Consider the following 20,584-nt stretch of genomic DNA (forward strand, 5'->3'; position numbering starts at 1 on the left):
AAGTGGGTTAGGCGTTTTCCTTCATTCAACATAGCCGAAGCCGATTTGGTAAATTTTTAACTTTATTTCTTCTTTATATATTGTATATTCAGGAATAAGCTAAACCTAGTATGATTCAAGCTTTTATTAGTCAGATTTTATATTATTTTAAGTCATGAATTATATTACTATAATCAGGAAAAAATTTATTTATGTTAGTAATTAAACTGTGTTAGTAAGGAAAAAATATTATATAGTTAGGAATTAAATTGTTTTAGTCAGGAATAATATCGTTTTAGCCAGGAATAAAATTATTTTAGTCAGGAAAAAAATTGTGTTAGTCAGTTATAAAATTTTGTAAGTCAGGAATATAAATGTTTTACTCAGATAATATGATCTTTTAATCTGTTATTTGGTTCTTTTATTCAGTTAACAAATGTATTACTTATTGTGAAAATTATGTTTTATTTATTTTGCAGCTATTCTTTCCCATTACGTTCGATAATCATCATACTCTGCTGGTTTTCAATTTCATTGATGGTATTGGTCCAAGAATATATTGGATAAATAACAGGACTGATATTGATCGAGATAGATTAAATGGAATAGACAGAGTGCTGGTAAGCTAATTTTAAATTAAATTTGTGAAAATTATATTTTTAGATGCTTTAAATTTTATAATTTATATATTTATAATTACAGATTAGAGTTGTTGGTATCTTTCTGAAAAAGCATGAACATCGACATGGTGACACAAACTTGGAAGAATTGGAATGGCATGAACCTAAGTTTACATGGCAAACAAGCCATGAAAATGAGGATTGTGGCCTTTTTACATTAATGTGTATGAAAAAGTACAATGGTATATCTGGAGGTCTTGTCGACTTGAAATATGTAAGTATTTTTTCTCCTTTGTTTTTGGATTTATAACTATTGTTTTTTAGTGTTCTTATATTGTTTTTTATATAAATTTATAGAAGCAAAATCGGAAGATATATAGATGCCAACTTGCTTATCAGATGGCTACTAGAGAAGAGAATATTTTGCGGAAGAAATTGTGGAATGATTGCATTGATTTTTCAATTAACAAGCTTAAAATTTGGAAAGCTCAACCTGCAAGAAAGAAGCTAGAGGCCAAATATCAGAAAGAAAAGGAAGCCATTGAAAGGGAAAAAGAGAGGCAGTGGAAGTTGATGCAAAAACAAAAAGAAAAAGATGAAAAAGAGAAGCAGCAATTGGAAATTGATCAACAACTTCAGAAAAATGAAGAGGAAGAGGAAGAGGAAGAGGAAGATTAGATTTTTTTTTTTTTTTTTTTTTAAACAATTAATCATACATGTACATATTTTTTTTTTTTTTTTTTTTTTTTTTTGTAGTTAGGCATTATTTTTCTTTTGTATAGATACTTATAAATTTGTTTTATATATGTATATATTTTCTATTAAATCCGTTTTCTGTTAATCATACATCTATATATTAGTCATATATTAAAATACTTGTGTCAGAAATTAATATCAAATTTTAATTTTAAAAATTTTAAATATCAAACTTAAAATGAATAAAATGTTTGTCATAAATTAAATTACTCTTCTCAGAAATTACTTTATTTATTTTAGCAATAAATTTCTTTTGGTTAAGAATAAAATTTTGTTGGTCAGGAATAAATTTGAGTCAGTCAGCAATAAACTTCATTTAGACAGGAATTAAGTTGAGTTACTCAGGAATAAACTTGAGTTAATCAGAATTTAGTTTTTTTAAATCAGGAATAGAGTTGAGTCTGTCAGGAATAATTTTGAGTTAATCAGGAAATAGATTTTTTAAATCAGGAATAGAGTTGAGTCTGTCAGAAATAAACTTGGGTTAGTCAGGCATAAGATTTTTAAAGTCAGGAATGATATTGTGTTAGCCAGTAATACAATTAGTTTACTTAAGAATAATATTCTAGAAGTCGAAGAATTAAGTTAGGAATTAAAATTCGATTATCAAAAATTAAAATGTAATAGTCAGTAATAAAATTGAGTTATCACAAATTAAATCAGGCATGAAATTGTGTAAATCAGGATTAAAATTAGTTTAGTCAGGAATAAAATTAGATTTTTAAAGTCAGGGATAAACTTCAGTTACTCAGCAATAAGATTTTTAAAGTCAGTAATAAAGTAAGGTTAGTCAGGCATAACATTTATCTGATCAGAAAATAAAATAATTTTTTTCAGAAGTAAAATCAAACCTCAAAATGGCAAAATATAGTATTGTTTAGACAAGAATAAACTTGAATTAGTCAGGAATAAACTTGAGTTAATCAGGATTAAGATTTTTTTAATCAGGAATAGAGTTGAGTCAGTCAGGAATAGAGTTGAGTCAGTCAGGAATAAACTTGAGTTAGTCAGGAATAAGATTTTTATAATCAGGAATTAAAATGAGTTAGTCAGTGATACAATTAGTTTATTTAAGAATAAGATTCTAGAAGAATTAACTCAGGAATTAAAACTCGGTTATCAGAAATTAAAATGTAATAGTCACTAATAAAATTGAGTTATCAAAAATTAAATCAGGCATGAATTGTGTAAATCAGGATTAAAATTAGTTTAATCAGGAGTAATCAAACCCCAAAATGGCAAAATATAGTATTGTTTACAATTATCTTGAATAATAAAATAAAAAATTTGAAGATTGACTTTATGATAGGAGAAGGCAGCAATAGGGATGAATTAAATGAGTTGTGGATTAGGAGTTATTGTTCCAAACTCATTTGGATCTCTTGTTGCTGTTCTTCTTCTTTCAAAATGTCCTCTAATTCTTTTGTTCTTCTTTGGCCTTCCCTTTGTTTTTGGTCGTTTTGGATCTTTCACTGTATTTCTTCTTTCTTCTTCTTCATCAAGTTCACGAATTTTTTCTTCATTTGTTTGGAACACTTTCCTTACAGATTTGTACATTTGTTCCAAAGCATCATCACATATTTTTGATGCTTCTTCATTCCCTTGGCATACTGTCACAAGGTTGTAAAAATTCTTTGTTATTGATTGCCTCCAAGGAGTGTTTATTAATGAATAATCTGTGGTTGAATTTCCTAATCAAAAAAAAAAAAAAAAAGATTACTACATTTTTGTTAGTAATAAGAATAATAATATTATAATATCAGAAATATAATTATTTATATTATGAAAATAAAAGTCAGCAACGAGCTATGTGATAATATTTTTATTTTCTGTTTCAGCCATAAATTTTCTGATAAAATTGATATTATTCCTGATAAATTTTTAATTGTCAGTAGAAATGTCAAATTATTGCAAAAAGTCTTACAAAACAGAATAAAGTAATTTATTGCCTCATTGAAAATTCATTATAATTTAGAAAAAGTCATTTATTGCATCATTAAAAAGTCATTCTAATTTGACTAAGTTAATAAATTTTTCTGTTAAATTACAGATTAATTATTACTGTTCATACATAACTCTTTTCTATTTAAAGGCTGTTCTAAATTAAGTTTTTTCTATTAAAAGAGTTATATTATAACAACCTCTATTGTGTTCTATAAAAGGTGCATTCTTGTAAAAATAACTTATATTTTTCTTCATCTAATCTATCATCAAAATAATGGCTGATTTCTACGCAAATAAGGAGAAGTGTACGATTATTGTTAAACCAATTGATCGCATTAGTATGGTAAATATATTACATTAACTTTTAAATTTATAAATTTGTTTTGTGTTTTTAGTAAAGATTAAATGATATCAAAATTGATTTTTTTTTCTTTCAGGGTCTTCCTGATGATTGGAAATTTTTTCTTCTGAAATTCAAGAACTTTGTTAGAGTCTTTGCTGGGAAGAATGGCAGAGAAGATAGAAATTGGGAAGTAAGAGTCTTAAGCATACCAGAAAATACAGGTTGTGGTGGTATGTTGATTGATCGTGAATGGGAAAACTTTGTAGCTACAAACAACATAGTTGTTGGAGACAGACTTGATGTTTATCATGATCATTATAACATTTATATTAGAATTTTTAATGCTGATGGTACTGAAAGGCTTCCTAATGAAGGAGGAAGTGGTACCAATGTATAAGTTTTTAAATATTTATATCATTTTATGTGTAAAATAAATCTGATTTTATATCAGAAATAATAATTAATGTATCAGTTATTATAATATTTTGTTCATGAATAATAATATTATAATATGTTGTTCAGTGTTCATTATGTTCAGGAATTAGATTGTTTTTTTCATTTATTAGAGTTGTTTTGTCAAGAATTAAATTATGTTTGTCAGGTATTAAAATTTTTTGACTACATGGGAATTAGATTGTTTCAGGAATAAAAAATTTTCAATCAGAAATTAGTTATTATAAATTAGAAAGGATCAGGAATAAGGTATAGTTTTTCAGTTTTAAGATTTCTTTAGTCAGGAATTAAAATATGTATGTCAGGTATTTTAAATTTTATTCAGGAATTAATCTGAATATATCAGGAATTAAATTGTATGTTTCAGGAATAAACTTGTTTCAATCAGTAATATTATTATCTTTTTCATGTATTATACATTAAGAAAATCTATGTCAGCAAATTATTTATGACTGTAGTTAAAATGTTTATCTCAGGAATAAAGATATTTTTTTTATACTAAATAAACATGAAATAAATTTTAAAATAACAAAGTACGTACGTACCTAATTCACTGCCATCCCAAATGTTTGATTTAGCAAGCTTGGTCCAACGTTTCAGAATGTATCTCTCTGGTATAGCATGTATGCTGTACATTTGCATTATCTTGATAATGTGAAAGCACAGCAATCCAGTCTCTGTGAAGCACATACAAGAACACATAAACTCATTGTTTTGAGTGTAATATATGACTTGATAGGTGTGCATATAATCTTCATCAAGAGAAACATCAAAGAATTTGACATATTGCATTGAAGTAGCTTTTTCTCTTGCATATGCTCCAAGACTTGTTTCAAATTCCAGCCTAAAATCCTTGTATAAGTTTAGAGTATAAACTTCAGCTGCATGTTTTAATATCTTTGTTGTTGTTCTTGGTCTCTCAGTAGTACATCTGAAGTTGTCAGTCTTTTCAGTGCTTCTCCATCTTTTCACAGTAGCCTCAAAAATATGAAAGAACTCCAAAAGCTTTGTGGTTTTGTTGGCCTTAAATGAAATTGCTCTGTTTGTTACTTCTACCCTTTGAGATGAAAGAATTCCAGCTGAGAAAATATCCTTGCTCAATGCTGTGCACCATTTATCTCGTAGACCATATAACCTATCAAACCATTCTTTTTTCTCTGGCCCATGTTTTTGAACCATCTTGTGCCAACAATCTTCAAAGTCAGATTCAGAATCACATCCACTTAAGCATTTGTGAAACATATTTTTGAATTCAGGATTTGTTTTTAGAGTACCAAAGTGTGAGACAAAATTCTTTTGCAAATGCCATAGACATAGCCTATGTCTTGAATTTGGATAAACCTGCAACAAAATTAAAATTACTGTAGTCAGTAATATGACTATTATAATCAGAAATTAGAAACATTTAGTCAGAAATTACATAAATTATGTAAGATATTAGTATATTTTTCTCAGGCATAACAATATAAGAGTTAGAAATTAGCAATTTGATTATTTGTATAATCAGGAATTAAAACTATTTTGTCAGGAATTACATACTTTTCCTCAGGAATTAGATAACATAGGTAAAACAATGTAATAATAATAAAAAGGAATATATTTAAAAATTATCTTTTTTTTTTTAATATTTTTTATTTGTCTATAAAAGTATTATTTACTCATACATTTTGCATGTTTTTGTACTTTGGTATATTCTCTCTCCTACAACAAACTTTTTTTGCAATATTCCTCAAAAATGGAAAACAATTCTCAGTCTTCTACTTCATCAAACGATCCTCAATATTTGTCAAATATGCAAAACAATTCTCAGTCTTCTACCTCAACAAACGATCCAGAAGAAAATGCAATTGATTACTTTGAAAAAAAGTTAAATGAACTATTGGATAGAAGAGATAGAATGAAGAATGGATTGATGAAGCTCTATGAAAAGGTTGAAAAGAATGAAATCGAAGAACTAAGCAAGAGAAAGAGAGCACAAGAGATATGGCAGGAAACCCAGAACAAAAAGCAGAAAGAAGAAGATCAACACAAGAAGGAAGAGAAAGAACAAAAAGAAGATCAAAAGAAAAAACAAGGTTAATATCTGAGGAAGAACATAAAGAAGATTATGATTTTAGGGTTTTTTTTCTTTATTTTTTTTTCTGTTAATTTATAGTCACAATCAATATCATTAAAATATATGGAAAATATGATATGCTATTTTGTTTATGTTTCTGTATTTCCTGTTTTTATTATCAAAAGATTTATTTAGTAATGGTTTAAAATGATGTGGTTTTGTTGGTTTTTATTCATACATAGATTATTTTTTTTTAGTATTAATAATTTTTCGTCAGGAATTATATTATTTTAGTCAAGAATTAATATATTTTTAATCAGGAATTATATTACATTAAATTATGAACATGAAATATATATTATTAGTCAAGAATTAAACAGATATTTATCAGGAATTATATAATTTCTGTCAGGTATTGATCTGTTTTTATCAGTTATTAAGTTATTCTAATCCAGGAACAATATATTATGAAGAATAAAATTCTTACCTCTGGTATGGCGTTACTCATTGCAAGATCCTGATCAGTGAAGATTGATTTTGGTTCGATTCCACACATCGACTTTTTGAAAATTTTAAGAAGCCAAACAAATGTGTCAGTCTTTTCGTCACTTATGAATGCACATCCAAACATTGTTGTTCTCCAGTGACAGTTTATACCAACAAATGGTGCACATATCAACCCATATTTGTTTGTTCTGTATGTTGTATCAAAGATTAAAACATCACCATAGGCTTTGAAATCTTCAAGCATTTGAGAATCACGCCAAAAATAGCTCACGACATTGTTTTCTTCTCCAAATTTCAGTCTATAAAAGAATGAAGGATCATTATCTGCTCTCTCTTGAAGGGTATCCAATACATTCTGCATGTCTCCACCTTCAACCATACTCATTTTCACCCTTGATACATAGTTTAGGTGATCTCTCTTAGTATGACCTACACATTCTTCTCCTCCAGCTTCATTGGTGATATAATTGTAAGCATCCATTGGTTTGATACCACTTTCAACCATGCTTTCAATTAGTTCACCTATTGGTGCTGATATTTGCCTTTCTGATCTTAGATGATTACGTTGAACTGCTATAACCAATTCATGATTATGTTCCAACTCATGTGTAACAGCTTCGAAATTTCCTTCTTTGGTTTTCTTGAAACGAATATGAGCTTTGCAACCAGTTCTTGTCTCATTTACCTCCCTATCTTTTCTCTTTTTTTCATCAGTTTTACCCAATATGGGTATTTCCGCTGAATTTTGTTCAGCTGCCATCTTCATTTTACCCTTTGTATGCCCTTCTTTAGAACACCTAAAATAAAACTCATACAATTGATCATTATTATCTCTTCTCTTTGTTGATTTTCTGACACTGAAACCAACAGTCCTTGAATGAGCTCTGTATAAAACAAATCCCTCATTGTAGTCTGATACAGTATAACCTGCTAGACATTTACTTATGTTTTCATCCTTCTCATATTTGTAATAATCTGCAAGAAAAGTATATATGAAACATATCATAATTTATTTTTGTCAGGAAATAAAATATTATACACAGTAAATAAATGTTCTTTAAATTTATGATACTTAAGTATTATCATGTCGTCAGGAATTACATTATTTAAATCAGGAATTACTAAATACTAGTCAGGAAATAAAAGATCTCAGTCAGGATTATGTTTACATTTAATCAGGAAATAGATAATATAAGTCAGAAATAATAATATTTGTATCTGATTATAATATGTTGTTGATTATTTTTTCAGGAATTAGATTATTTATGTCACTTATTAGTTTTGTTTTGTCAGGAATTAAATTTTGTATGTCAGGTATTAAAATATTATGATATCAGGAATTAGATTATATATTTCAGGAATAAAATTGTTTCAATCAGAAATAAGATTACGTTTGTCAGCTTTAAGATTTCTTTGGTCAAGAAATAAAATATGTACGTCAGGTATTTTAAATTTTATTCAGGAATTAATTTGAATATATCAGAAATTAAATTGTATGCTTCAGGAATAAACTTGTTTCAATCAGGAATAATATTAATTTAATTTCAGTAACAAAAAATAGTCAAAATATCAAAATAATGTTCGAATCAGAAATTAGATTATAATATTCAGGAATAAAGTTATATTAGTCAGGAAAATAGATAATTATATTAGACTTTAACCCATCTAATGTTAAAGCCTTGTTTAGAAGAACAATGGCAGAAATTGAGTTTCATAGAAGAGATTTGGCATTTTGGGATTTGAAGCTAGCCTCAAGTTTAGATCCCTCAAACAAGGAGATTGCTAAATTACAAAGTATACTTTTACAGAACATTTAATTATCTGTATACCTATTATACTTGCAGTATCTTCATCTCTTTCTGCATCATCTCTTTCTTCATTTATATTTTCTTCTAGAATAACATTATCTGCTGCATTCATCATTAGTGTTAGTATATTCGAATTTCAATCTGAAATTATCAAAAATAGTTTTGCATGCAAATCATAAGTTGAAATTGAATTCGATCGAATACTATAGTAAACTGAGTATCTGAAAATAAATTAGGCCTGATTTCAAATTATAAGTTGAAATTAACTACGATCTGAAATTCGATTGGCATTAATTGCTAATAATAAGTAGAAATTAACTCCAATTTAAATATGATCTGATATTAAATTGAAATTTAATACGATCTGAAATTCAATTTGGCTTGCATGCGAATTATAAGTCGAAATTCATATTTCAAAATCGGTATAATACAATCTGAAATCATGCGAATTATAAATCGAAATCAATATTATATGAAATTTGAAATTACATGCAAAGAAAATTATGAATTAGATTGTACCTTTTTCAGCAGTAATTGAGCTGCAAATTGATTCTATAGGTGAATCAGAATCTCCTTCAATCATCATCCTATTGTTTGATTTCTCCATGTTTTTCTGGAATTTGCAGATTTGAATTATATGAATTTTGCAGATTTGAATTTTATGAAATTTTGGGAAAATGAAGTGGTTGAATTTCAGTGAATGACGGCGCTCGAAATTTTATGAAAATGATTAAAATGATGAAAACGAAAAAATTAAGAAAATTTATAAAATGGCGCGCGGGCTTTGGTCGGGTTGGTCAGGCCCGCGCCTTTTTAATTAATGAGCCCGGACTCACGTGAGTCCGGTCTCACGCAAAACGTTCTGTTTATACCTAAAATGTTGATAATACTATTTTATACCTAAAATGTTGAACTACATTATTATTAAAACATTATGGTAATTATATTTTAAAAGACCACTATAATTTTCATTAAAAGATAGTTTATATTCGATTATATAGTATACAGGTTCCTTACCAACAAAAAAAAATATAATATACAAGTTTACAAAAGATCTAGTAATCATCATAATTATCAATTTATAATATGTGTATGCATGTAAATGAACCACAAAACCTATATTAACAACATATAGAGCTACACAAAATAAAATGATATAATTATCATCGCATACATAAAACCTTAAAAGTATGTGTGATGTAACTTGAAAGAAGATTACGAGATTAAGTATTCATTACCAATGATGTGAAACTGAGTAGCTAACAAATTAATTTATATCCAAATATATGATTATAATCATCTTATATTCGAAGCATATAGTTACGACGTACATATATCATTGCTAGGGAAAATTATATCATTTGTGAATTTGTGACATTAACTTACATCGCAAGAAAATCCTGTTTAAGTCTCGTATAGTCGTATTACAATTGCTAGACGTCTAGGCTAGAACTTATGAACGAAAAAATTAAATATGAATGAAGGAAATGCAAGCATGCATGCTACAATTTGTCGTCAAAATTAATGCTCTGATTTAATGTTCTTTAATTTCATACTTTGTAAATATATAGTGACAATAGAATCGTAAAGGAAAAAGACATGCAAGCACGTAGTTTTCTTAGACATTTTCAAATCATGGTGATCATGAGATTCATGACAATATAGAAATTGAAAATGGTATAACTCGTATAAGAGATCAAATACGGAACATTATTATATTAGATGTATCCTTTTAATTTAATTTTCCGTCTTAATTAAAAATAAAATATAAATAAAACAAAACCTTTTGATCCAAATATATAAACAAATCGGTTTTATAGTTGTCTGCAATGAATTGTGAAAACCTCTTAGAGAATTGAGAATTTTCAAGTGAATTAAAGTTGGAATAATTTTTGGAATATTGAAGTCTAAAATTGTGTTTAGTTTTATGAAATGGAAAATGAAGGAAGAAGTTAAAAATGAAAAGATTGAGGATAAATTAACATTAATTACACCGATCTGCGCGTGATTATGAGTTTGTTCACATTTACTGAACTAAGCTGAATTGAGCTGATTAGAGCTGAACAGAACTCAACTGATTGGAGCTTAATTGAACTGAACTGAACTGAGCTGAACTGAATATTTTATGAGAGAGGAAAATTAGGAGCTGAATTGAACTGAACAGATTGAAGCTAAACTTAATTGATTGGAGCTGAACTAAACTGAAATTAAGTAAATATGAACAGACCTATGTCATGAATTCCCGACTTATTTCCATTTTAGAAAACATATTTAATATTTATATATAACCTTAAAGGCTACATATATCATTATCCATTTAGCCGCTCTGTTATTCATTGATCTTTCTACTTCTTTATTATGCATGCTTCATTAGCCTTTTTACTTCGTACTATCTTTTCTTTTTTCTTCTAAATATTAGTACTTGCCTCATTTAAGAAATACACAAACTTTACATCTCCATTTTTTTATCTGGGTTTTGGAGTGTTTCAATTTTTATGCTTCATTTTCTTATTACTCAACAATTTTCCTCTCTTCTATTTTTCTTGAATTTAGATACTACACTAATCTACTCCAATCCTTCGTACTATGTACTTATACCACGGAGTATTTACTTTTTCATTTGCATAAAATCTCGTGCTTATTATAAAGCAACAAAATTAGAATGAAAGTAGTAACCATATAACCCTTCTCGTATTTGTTCCGTTTAACCATTACAATATATGTAAGGATTATTAAATCGATTAAAACATGTAAAATGAGATTTAGCAAGCATAAATTTTTTTCAGAAAATAGTCGCAATCATAAGTTATAAGTTTATAACCCTACGATTCACCTACCCCAGTGCCAACGGCCCTGCGCACACCAAAATTCTTCTCTTGGGCAAGTCTTGAACTCCGACAAATGAGACAATCAAAATTTGTATCTCAAGCTTGTGAGCTAACTACCACATCATGTAGTACTAGTACCATCTGCCACGTGATATTTATTTTTAAAAATTAAAATTAAAACTTATCTCAGGATGCCAAAATTCTGACATGAATAGTACAGTAAAAATTTGCACCAGATAATTCAGAGCTTTAGTTACTTGTTCTTCAAAATTTTCACTATTTTAAGTAAAATCTGTTCATGGTTGATGGCTTCAACTTGATTATGGTTCAAAGTTTGCTTATGTAACTGAATATTTACATATGATAAATTCATGCAACTAACCATTTTATTTACTACATTTTTCAAAATGATTGTGATTTAGGATGTACGACAAAATCATACATGCATTAACCTCCGTAAGTAATGTTTATTAAGATTCAAGAGTGCTTACATACGTATCAAATTTTATCAACTACTCTGACATTGACCGGTATTCATAATCAATTAATATTTGGTTCACGATCATATAAAATGTCTTTCGCAATAAAAAAATTTTCCTTTCCTTTTTTTTTGTGTAAATGAGTTTTGGAGATATCATACACTTATTAGAATTGTACTTTATAGGATTAACTAATACATTATTTAATTGATTTTAGTTTAGGTTGTGTGACCAAAAAAAAAATAAGTATAAATAAATAAATAAATAATTATGCATGCATATATCGGTGAAACATAATATTGATTTATTTTAAATTTTCACCGACCTTTTACTCTTTATATATACAAGTTTGTGCATGGGATGCTTGAAATGGTTTAATTATGGGTTGTGTAAATAATCATTATTCTAATATAAATTATTAATTCTTAAGTGAGTACTTTATAGAAAAAAATATCATCAAGATATCAATAATAAAGAGCTATTTTAATTAGCGATATTTCATCACAACGTAAGCAATATCGAACTTTCGAGTAAAGTGTCCACGTCATGCACAAGCTATTGAGATTATCCATACAAAACCTATTAATCTTGTTGCCATTTTTTGCTAATTTGTAAATGATACTTCATACTTGAATAACAATTGCGAACATTCTTCCTCATTCAGGGGTGGATTAAGTTAAAAGTTGTGGTTATTTTGTTGCCAATTTTCAATGATCGTAATTGATACTCATACTTCGTATCCGAACAACAATTGCAGACATTCTCTTTTTGTGGGTGGATTAAGCTGAAAGATGCATTTGGTAATTTAATCAACTAAATCAACAAAATTAATTTAGATTAATGGATATAATTTTTACGCCATCATCAATTCAATCTTACATTTCTTATGATCAACCAAACAATAAAAAGACGATTATTTTCCAAAATATTTAACTACATAAAGAGTATAAATAAGCTTCGCAACCCCAAATGTTGAGTACGTACAAGTAAATAAAAACACAAGAGATTTCCCTCGTTCTCCCCGTTCATCATCCATTCCTCACTCCTCAACTGGTCGCTGGTCAGAAAAATATAACCAAATCGAATTAATTTTCTCTCTCTTCAACGACTATAAATCACTAATCTACCATTCTCAATTTCCAACAACACTACTCTACTTTGTTTTCTTCCTCTCATTTTCTCTCTCCTCGTTTTTCCCCCTTGATCCAGGTTTGATTTTTCTCCCATTTATTTCTCATCTTAAATTCCGCCTTTTTTATGCTATTAATTCGTCAAATTCATTTGATTTCGGCTCACCTAATTGTATGATTTCATCTCAGATCTAGATTTTTGGCTTTGGTTGTAGTTAGTTAGGTCACATGAATTCATGATTGTTTTGCGTAATTTAGAAATTAAGTAGTTGGAGATCTGTTATGTGTTTGTTCACCTACATTTGCCTTGATTTTTAGGTACTATCGATTAATTTGATGTGTCTGTTTTGGTTCTAATTTCTTAATAGCTTCTGTGATTTGTGTATGATCCTTTGTTGAGGAGTGAGTTTCGAGGTTTTAAGAGTTTTTAATCAGTGTGTGTTTGTGTTGTATGATAATGTAGACGGGATTTGATCTCGGGTTTTGGGTTTTAATCCTAGGGACTTTGATTGACTAAGCTAGTTGAGATCAAATCTATAATGTACTCTGTACATTTTTATGTTAATGAAGTTATTGGGTTGTGATCGTATGTAATATTGTACATTGTATTAAGATCTTATAGTATACAATATTAAGTTATGGTGTATTTGTTCATGAATTTGTTGGGTATTGTTGTTCTTGCAGTTTATGTTCTTTATAGATGTTCTTTTGATTGGCCTTCTAAGCTCTTTATGATTGGTCAATTTGCGATGATACACCTTGGGATTTTGATCTATGAGCTTTTAATCTAGGGGAAGTAACTCTTTTGAGAGTCTAGAATTTGTAGAACTAACAAATGCTGTTATTAATTTCAGTATGAAATGATTGTCTCGTGAATAGATGACAAACCATATTTTGAAGGGGGATAATTGCATAAGAAAAGTGCAACTTTGCAAGTTAAGCTCTGTTCTTTCGTTAGGAAACCCAGATAAGATGTGGGATCCGGATTAATTGTAGGGATAGTGCAAATTTATAATTTTTGAGTGGTAGTAGAAAACTAGACATATTGTTAAATTGGAAAGTTGTCATTTTTAATTTTAGCATTCTCACGAGTCATGACAATCTCAAGAATGAGTGTACTTTGATGGTCATAAATAATTTTGGTTTCATTTTGTCTGAAATGTAGTATTCTTTTCTTCTCTTGTTGGATGATGTAAGAATTTGCTGTTGGATCTGTAGTTATTACCGCATTAATGATCTTGTCTGTTTTCAGGCCTGGTTGAAACTGCAACATGGCCACCGGTCAGATATTCTCGAAGACTACACAAGCACTATTTTATAATTATAAACAACTTCCTATCCAGCGCATGCTCGATTTTGATTTCCTCTGCGGTATTTATAGTCCCTTATTCCTTTATTATGTTCTCTGTAGAGGGAGAGATCTGTTTTTGAATGATTGTTCTAATGTAAATTATTCCTTTGCATAGGGAGAGAAACACCATCTGTTGCTGGAATTATCAATCCTGGTGCTGAGGGATTTCAGAAATTGTTCTTTGGTCAGGAAGAAATTGCCATCCCAGTACATTCCACGTATGTGTTCTTGCCACTCATATATACACACTATTGGAATAAAATTGGTTATGATTTTTGAATATTATCTTCATAGCGGTATTGCTGAATTTTGATGATCAGTATAGTTGGTCAAGGGTGGTCAATAGTCACATCCTTGAAAATGAGAGTTTAGTAAATAAAAGTGGAAAGGTTCAAGGGTATAACAGCTTCATGAAGAAATTGCTAAATTTGAAAATCGGTATTAGTATAGGTTGTTAAGGATGGTTTGTAGTCACATCCTTGAAAATGAGAGTTTAGTGAATCAAAAAGTGGAAAAGTTCAAGGGTTTAGCTTCATGGAAAAGCATCCTTTTGTAAAATGCCTGGTTTATTATGCTTTTATACTAAATTTAAATCAATGTATATGATCGCTGTTTTTCTAAAGACTTACAACTTCGACATAAAGTATGACTTCTTAGGCTTCCGCTGACTAGATTCTAGTTATACGATCATGGTAATATAATTAATTGATTATATGACATTAAAAACCAGCAACTGTTTACTTTGTATCGAGAGTTGTATTTTAGTTGTCCCATCAGACTTGATTATTGATTAGGGTCAAAGCACGGTCATTATCAGACTTGAAACATAGAATATATGATGTGGGTAGGATATTTCATGGATGTGGACTTTTTTTGGTGATTAATTCTCAAACTTGAATCGAGGAACATATCAGTTGGTGAATTCATTAGCAGCGTCATGTGGCTACGAGTCATTGTATTTTCCAACATGTAAGGACTTTTGTTTACTGTTCTTTTTTTTTTTTTGGCTCTTTGATTTGATGTATCCGTTTGTCACATGGCTGTCCAATAAATACTGATGAAGTTCTGACATTGTGGCTTTTGTTGATCTGAGACTCTGAATGGAAGTGAACAAAATTCCTTATCCTTTGTTGGCTTATTTGGATTTCCTTTATTTTTTGCAGCATTGAAGCAGCTTGTGCTGCACATCCTACCGCTGATGTCTTTATCAATTTTGCTTCTTATAGAAGGTTAATTTCAGTTCCTCATCTGTGTCTCTTTAAATGTTCAATGATTGAGTTGTAGTCTCACTTTCTCTTTTGAACTGTAGTGCGGCTGCTTCTTCCATGTCAGCATTGAAACAGCCAACCATTAGAGTGATTGCCATTATCGCCGAAGGTGTTCCTGAGTCGGACACCAAGCAGTTGATCGCATTTGCTCGGGCCAACAATAAGGTAACATCATACTTTTTTGGCTCATAAAGTTTATATCTCCTCTACTATCATGATTATTCTGCATAAGATCCAGCTACTAATATGTTTCGTTTATTGTTTGGGGCTTAAGATTGTTATTGGTCCTGCTACTGTTGGAGGTATCCAAGCTGGAGCCTTCAAGATTGGTGACACTGCTGGGACAATTGACAACATTATCCAGTGCAAGCTTTACAGGCCTGGATCTGTTGGATTTGTTTCTAAATCGGTAAGTGGCTTGAAAAGTTTCATCTGTGCAGTTCCAAGGTTCTTGATAGTACAGCTTTATGTTCTGGCCTTAGTTTAAAGTTCCATGATCAATTTTCACTGTGCAGGGTGGCATGTCTAATGAATTGTATAATACAATTGCACGTGTAACCGACGGACTATATGAGGGTATTTAATTCTCTTAACATTTTTTCCATGTTCATTTCATAGCTCATAGACTTCAACTAAACGTATTTAAACTCTCTCTTAGGTATTGCCATTGGAGGAGATGTGTTTCCTGGATCAACTCTCTCAGATCATGTTTTGAGGTTTAACAATATCCCACAGGTACCAAAATAAATTATTTATACATCTTTATGTGAAGAGTTGCATCCTTGTTATACCTGCTTGTTCAGTTGAAAAGCTTTAATCTCTATTGCTTTCTTAGATGTAGCATAATCAATAGAAGTCACCCCTACCAGGGCGACAACTTGAGCAGAGCTAAAGTCAGCTTGGCTTGTCTTGCAATAGTACTGACTTGAGTTCAAGTCAAGCTCTAGCTTGTCGAAATTAGAAAATTTTGGATCTGCTCTTGCAACACGAACTTGAGCTTGAGTAATAGTTGCAGCATATCAAGTACTTTTCAGATTGCCACATAGCTGTTGTTGATTTTTCTCTATTATCTTGATATCCTTCAAAGCATGTTGTGAAATTAATTTTTTTTTTCTTATTCATGTATATTATCTCATTTATTCTTTGATGAAATTTGAGCTGCTTATGAGCTTATTAAGCCAAAATAAGGTTAGCTCAGCTCTGTTTGTTTGCCTTATGGGTCTGTGTTGAGTTCAAGCTTGAGTCGTGTTCGCTTGACCATTCTTTGGCCGAGCCAAACTTGTGTATTTGGAGATAATGATAGGGTCATTATGTTTTGGAAGGGGTTTTTTTTTTTTTGGGGGGGGGGGGGGGGATAAAGGAATGAATTCAAAACAAGGATCACTTTAAATAATTATCTTGTGTAACCTGCACTTTGTACTTTCTACTTATGCTATCCCACAACACAAGCCATGAAATAAAGTCGGCCCTTGTAGTTACTCCATTTACACATATATAGACCTCCAAGGCACAGTATCCACTTGCCTTCCCTTACAATCTTATTTATGCTGCCATTTTGAAAATTTACTCTCTAAGCGATATACTCCATTGTCCAACAGACTGCAAGTGATTATTTGCCCATATAATCTTATTAATGCAGCCATTTGGTAAATTCACTCTCGCTAAGCAGTAATACTATAACGTTCAACTGATTGCAATGTGCTTCCTAGCATTTTAAATCTTCCTTACATGATAAATTATTAGGCACCCTCATTTGATATACATCTTGATTTGTGATAGTACACTTGGAACCACCTTATCCATAAATATCTTTCTTTGGTCAGAGATCCCAGAAAGGCTTTAACATAGCTGCTTGATTTCAGTAACCTGAATACACAAAAGTTAATCCGCCAGTAGCCCTGGTAAAGACGTAGTTCATATATGATAACACCACAAAGCAACTTCTTTCTCATAAGTGTCTTCACAACAATTAATTAAAGAAAATGGGGTCAATTACACTTGGTTTTGAAGTCTTGCTGCTTCTAACTCATCTCTATGCTCTTGTATCGATTTAATATGCATTATAAATTGTATGTGCACTTGTGCTGAACTGCTGCTTGCGTTTTCTAGTTGTTGACTCTGTCCCTTTACCATGCAGATTAAGATGATTGTTGTACTTGGAGAGTTGGGTGGACGAGATGAGTACTCCCTTGTTGAAGCCCTGAAGCAGGGGAAAATAAGTAAGCCAGTTGTTGCTTGGGTCAGTGGAACCTGTGCAAGGCTCTTTAAATCAGAAGTACAATTTGGCCATGCTGTGAGTTCCTGTTTGAATATCAAATTGATCTTACAGCACATTAGATAAATAAAGCACAGCTAGATTACTTATGACATACTTTGTTACATTAGGGTGCAAAAAGTGGTGGTGAAATGGAGTCTGCCCAAGCAAAAAATCAAGCATTGAGAGAAGCTGGAGCTGCTGTTCCTGACTCTTACGAAGCATTTGAGGGTGCTATCAAGCAGACTTTTGACCAATTGGTTAGGCTTTCACAATTCATAATTGTTTTTTATTCCGTTGTAAAATGCCTTTATCTTCCTGTTATTCTTCCCATACTAAATTACTACATTTGCTATCCCCACGGTAGGCTGAAGAGGGCAAGATTGCACCAGTGAAAGAATTCACACCTCCACAAATACCCGAGGATCTTAACTCAGCAATTAAGAGTGGAAAAGTCCGTGCTCCAACTCACATTATCTCCACCATCTCTGATGACCGAGGTATGTCGCATCACTTAAATTCTCACCAAGTATTGAAATGCTCTGTAGTTTGGAAAAACTCAATTGCACTTTGGTCTGATGTTCTATGTTGTTGTATATTTGTTTTCTTAGGCGAGGAACCATGCTATGCTGGTGTTCCTATGTCTTCTATCATTGAGCAGGGCTTTGGTGTTGGCGATGTCATTTCTCTGTTGTGGTTTAAGCGTAGTCTTCCTCGTTACTGTACTCATTTTATTGAGGTCAGTGTATAAATTGATTCTTATGTTTCTTCATACTCTCAACATCCCAAAAAGGTTGTTCATTTTGGAATTTGTGTGTTAAAACATGATGATTTACTAATTGCAAAGTGTACAAGTTTTCTGGAGGGTATTATCCTGTTTTCTTATGAAAGCTAAGTCCTTATTTGTGACTTACTACTATGTTTGTTTTGTTTTTAGATTTGTGTTATGTTGTGTGCCGACCATGGTCCATGTGTGTCTGGTGCTCACAACACAATTGTAACAGCAAGAGCTGGAAAGGACCTTGTTTCTAGTCTTGTTGCAGGTAATATGATCCACTCTTATATGGTTCATCATGGTGTTTGCAATTTGCATTTAGTTTGAAGACATTGATTGCAGCTTATGTAGCGAATAAATACTGAATGAGTGAGTTGAAAATCCACTGCTAGGTTTGCTTACCATTGGACCTCGATTTGGTGGGGCTATTGATGATGCTGCACGATACTTCAAGGATGCATATGACCGGGTAGGTTTCATGGGCGTTAGTGGCTGTATCGGTCTTATCTTGTTGTAACTCTGAGTCTGAGATTGTTTTGTTTTTTCTTTCCAGAATTTGACTGCCTATGAGTTTGTCGAGAGTATGAAGAAGAAGGGCATTCGTGTTCCCGGAATTGGCCACAGGTAAGGGCATTTTTAATTGCTTTACCCTTCTTAAGTTCTATATGATTGACATGAGAGTCAATGCTTTTTAATTTTCATCTTTATTTTATCATCCATACTTAAATTTACGTGTGCGCTTATTGTGGAGCTTCCTGAAATTTCTGTGTTGTTTTGGAACAGGATCAAGAGAGGGGACAACAGAGACAAGAGAGTAGAGCTCTTGCAGGAATTTGCTCGTACACATTTTCCCTCTGTCAAATACATGGAATATGCTGTTCAAGTTGAGACCTACACCCTTTCAAAGGCCAACAACTTGGTTCTTAATGTAGATGGTGCTATTGGGTCACTCTTCCTGGATCTCCTATCTGGCAGTGGAATGTTCACAAAACAAGAGATTGATGAGATTGTTGGAATTGGTTATCTGAATGGACTCTTCGTGTTGGCACGTTCAATTGGTCTGATTGGGTAAGTTCTTTTTTTCCATTTGGTCCATCTTCCAATTGACCTGTTATCTGGGTCAGTTACATCTGTTAGTTACATGTCTTACGTAGTTACATTTGTGGTTTCTTCTACAAATAAATATACGATTATATGTCTTTGCATTAGTTCTTAAGTAAAGAGCATTATTGATTAAGATTTGGAATTATATGACATGAAACTGATGGTATCATTGGGAATCCAGGCACACCTTTGACCAGAAGAGATTGAAGCAGCCACTATACCGCCACCCATGGGAGGATGTTCTTTACACAAAATGAAGTGGTTCCTGATAGCAGGGGCCGGATGTGTATCCTTGGGAGGAAGTTCTCTACACAAAACAAACTGCTTTCTTCAATCATTCTTTTTCATTATGTTCTGCTCTGGGGTGATTTTAGGTTTTTGCATTTCAGGAAATCTTTACCTTTTTTTTTTTTTTTTAAATTTTTTTTATATAGTATTGTATGTACTGATTATTCCCAAATTTGGACTTTTTACTTGAAGTCTCAAGGGATTCTTAGATTGTAACCCGATATTCATCCTCCATTCTTTTGAATTGAATCCCTTCTCATAATATACGTCTTTCTTTTAGATTATGTGATAAAGGATTGACACTTTGTTGTTTTGTAGTGACTAATAGCAAATAATGGAAATTTAAAGTGACAAGTACTATTTCGTTTGTAGTCAAAACTACCAAATATTATGAAAATCAGGTTAGGACACCTTATATTTTACTGAACTTTAATTATATTAGTTGCATTATTTTTCCTAAACTTATCATATTTCTAGTTATGTGCAATAAAGGGGTATTATAATAAGAAATGAAGATAGTATTTTTCCTGATTTTAAGTTATTTCACTAAATGTAGAGCTTCAATTGTTTAGTACTCCCTTCCTTTCAAATCAGTAATCACAATTAGTGTCACCTTGTTTGTAACCTTTTCTAAAAATGAA

At 30.9% G+C, this 20,584-nt stretch overlaps 2 protein-coding genes across 2 annotated transcripts; one reads left to right on the plus strand and one right to left on the minus strand.

The window, feature by feature from the left end:
- Window positions 1–2,425: 2,425 nt before the first annotated feature.
- On the minus strand, window positions 2,426–8,581 carry LOC145565690 (protein FAR1-RELATED SEQUENCE 5-like). Its single transcript, XM_081625608.1, has 5 exons — window positions 8,488–8,581; window positions 6,639–7,633; window positions 4,641–5,436; window positions 2,794–3,046; window positions 2,426–2,498 (listed from the first exon to the last, which is right to left on the minus strand). Exons 1-5 carry the CDS (start codon window positions 8,579–8,581, stop codon window positions 2,426–2,428), a joined length of 2,211 nt encoding a protein of 736 aa, XP_081481734.1.
- A 4,182-nt stretch (window positions 8,582–12,763) lies between these two features.
- On the plus strand, window positions 12,764–20,300 carry LOC145562883 (ATP-citrate synthase beta chain protein 1). Its single transcript, XM_081623302.1, has 17 exons — window positions 12,764–12,982; window positions 14,156–14,274; window positions 14,370–14,472; window positions 15,418–15,483; window positions 15,564–15,687; window positions 15,797–15,931; window positions 16,038–16,098; window positions 16,181–16,257; window positions 17,660–17,815; window positions 17,908–18,036; window positions 18,144–18,276; window positions 18,388–18,515; window positions 18,714–18,819; window positions 18,944–19,020; window positions 19,105–19,175; window positions 19,335–19,619; window positions 19,837–20,300. Exons 2-17 carry the CDS (start codon window positions 14,175–14,177, stop codon window positions 19,910–19,912), a joined length of 1,827 nt encoding a protein of 608 aa, XP_081479428.1. The 5' UTR covers window positions 12,764–12,982; window positions 14,156–14,174; the 3' UTR covers window positions 19,913–20,300.
- The last annotated feature ends 284 nt before the right edge of the window (window positions 20,301–20,584 follow it).

Source organism: Chenopodium album, chromosome 10, assembly GCF_948465745.1.
Source record: "Chenopodium album chromosome 10, dcCheAlbu1.1, whole genome shotgun sequence".
NCBI lineage: Eukaryota > Viridiplantae > Streptophyta > Magnoliopsida > Caryophyllales > Amaranthaceae > Chenopodium > Chenopodium album.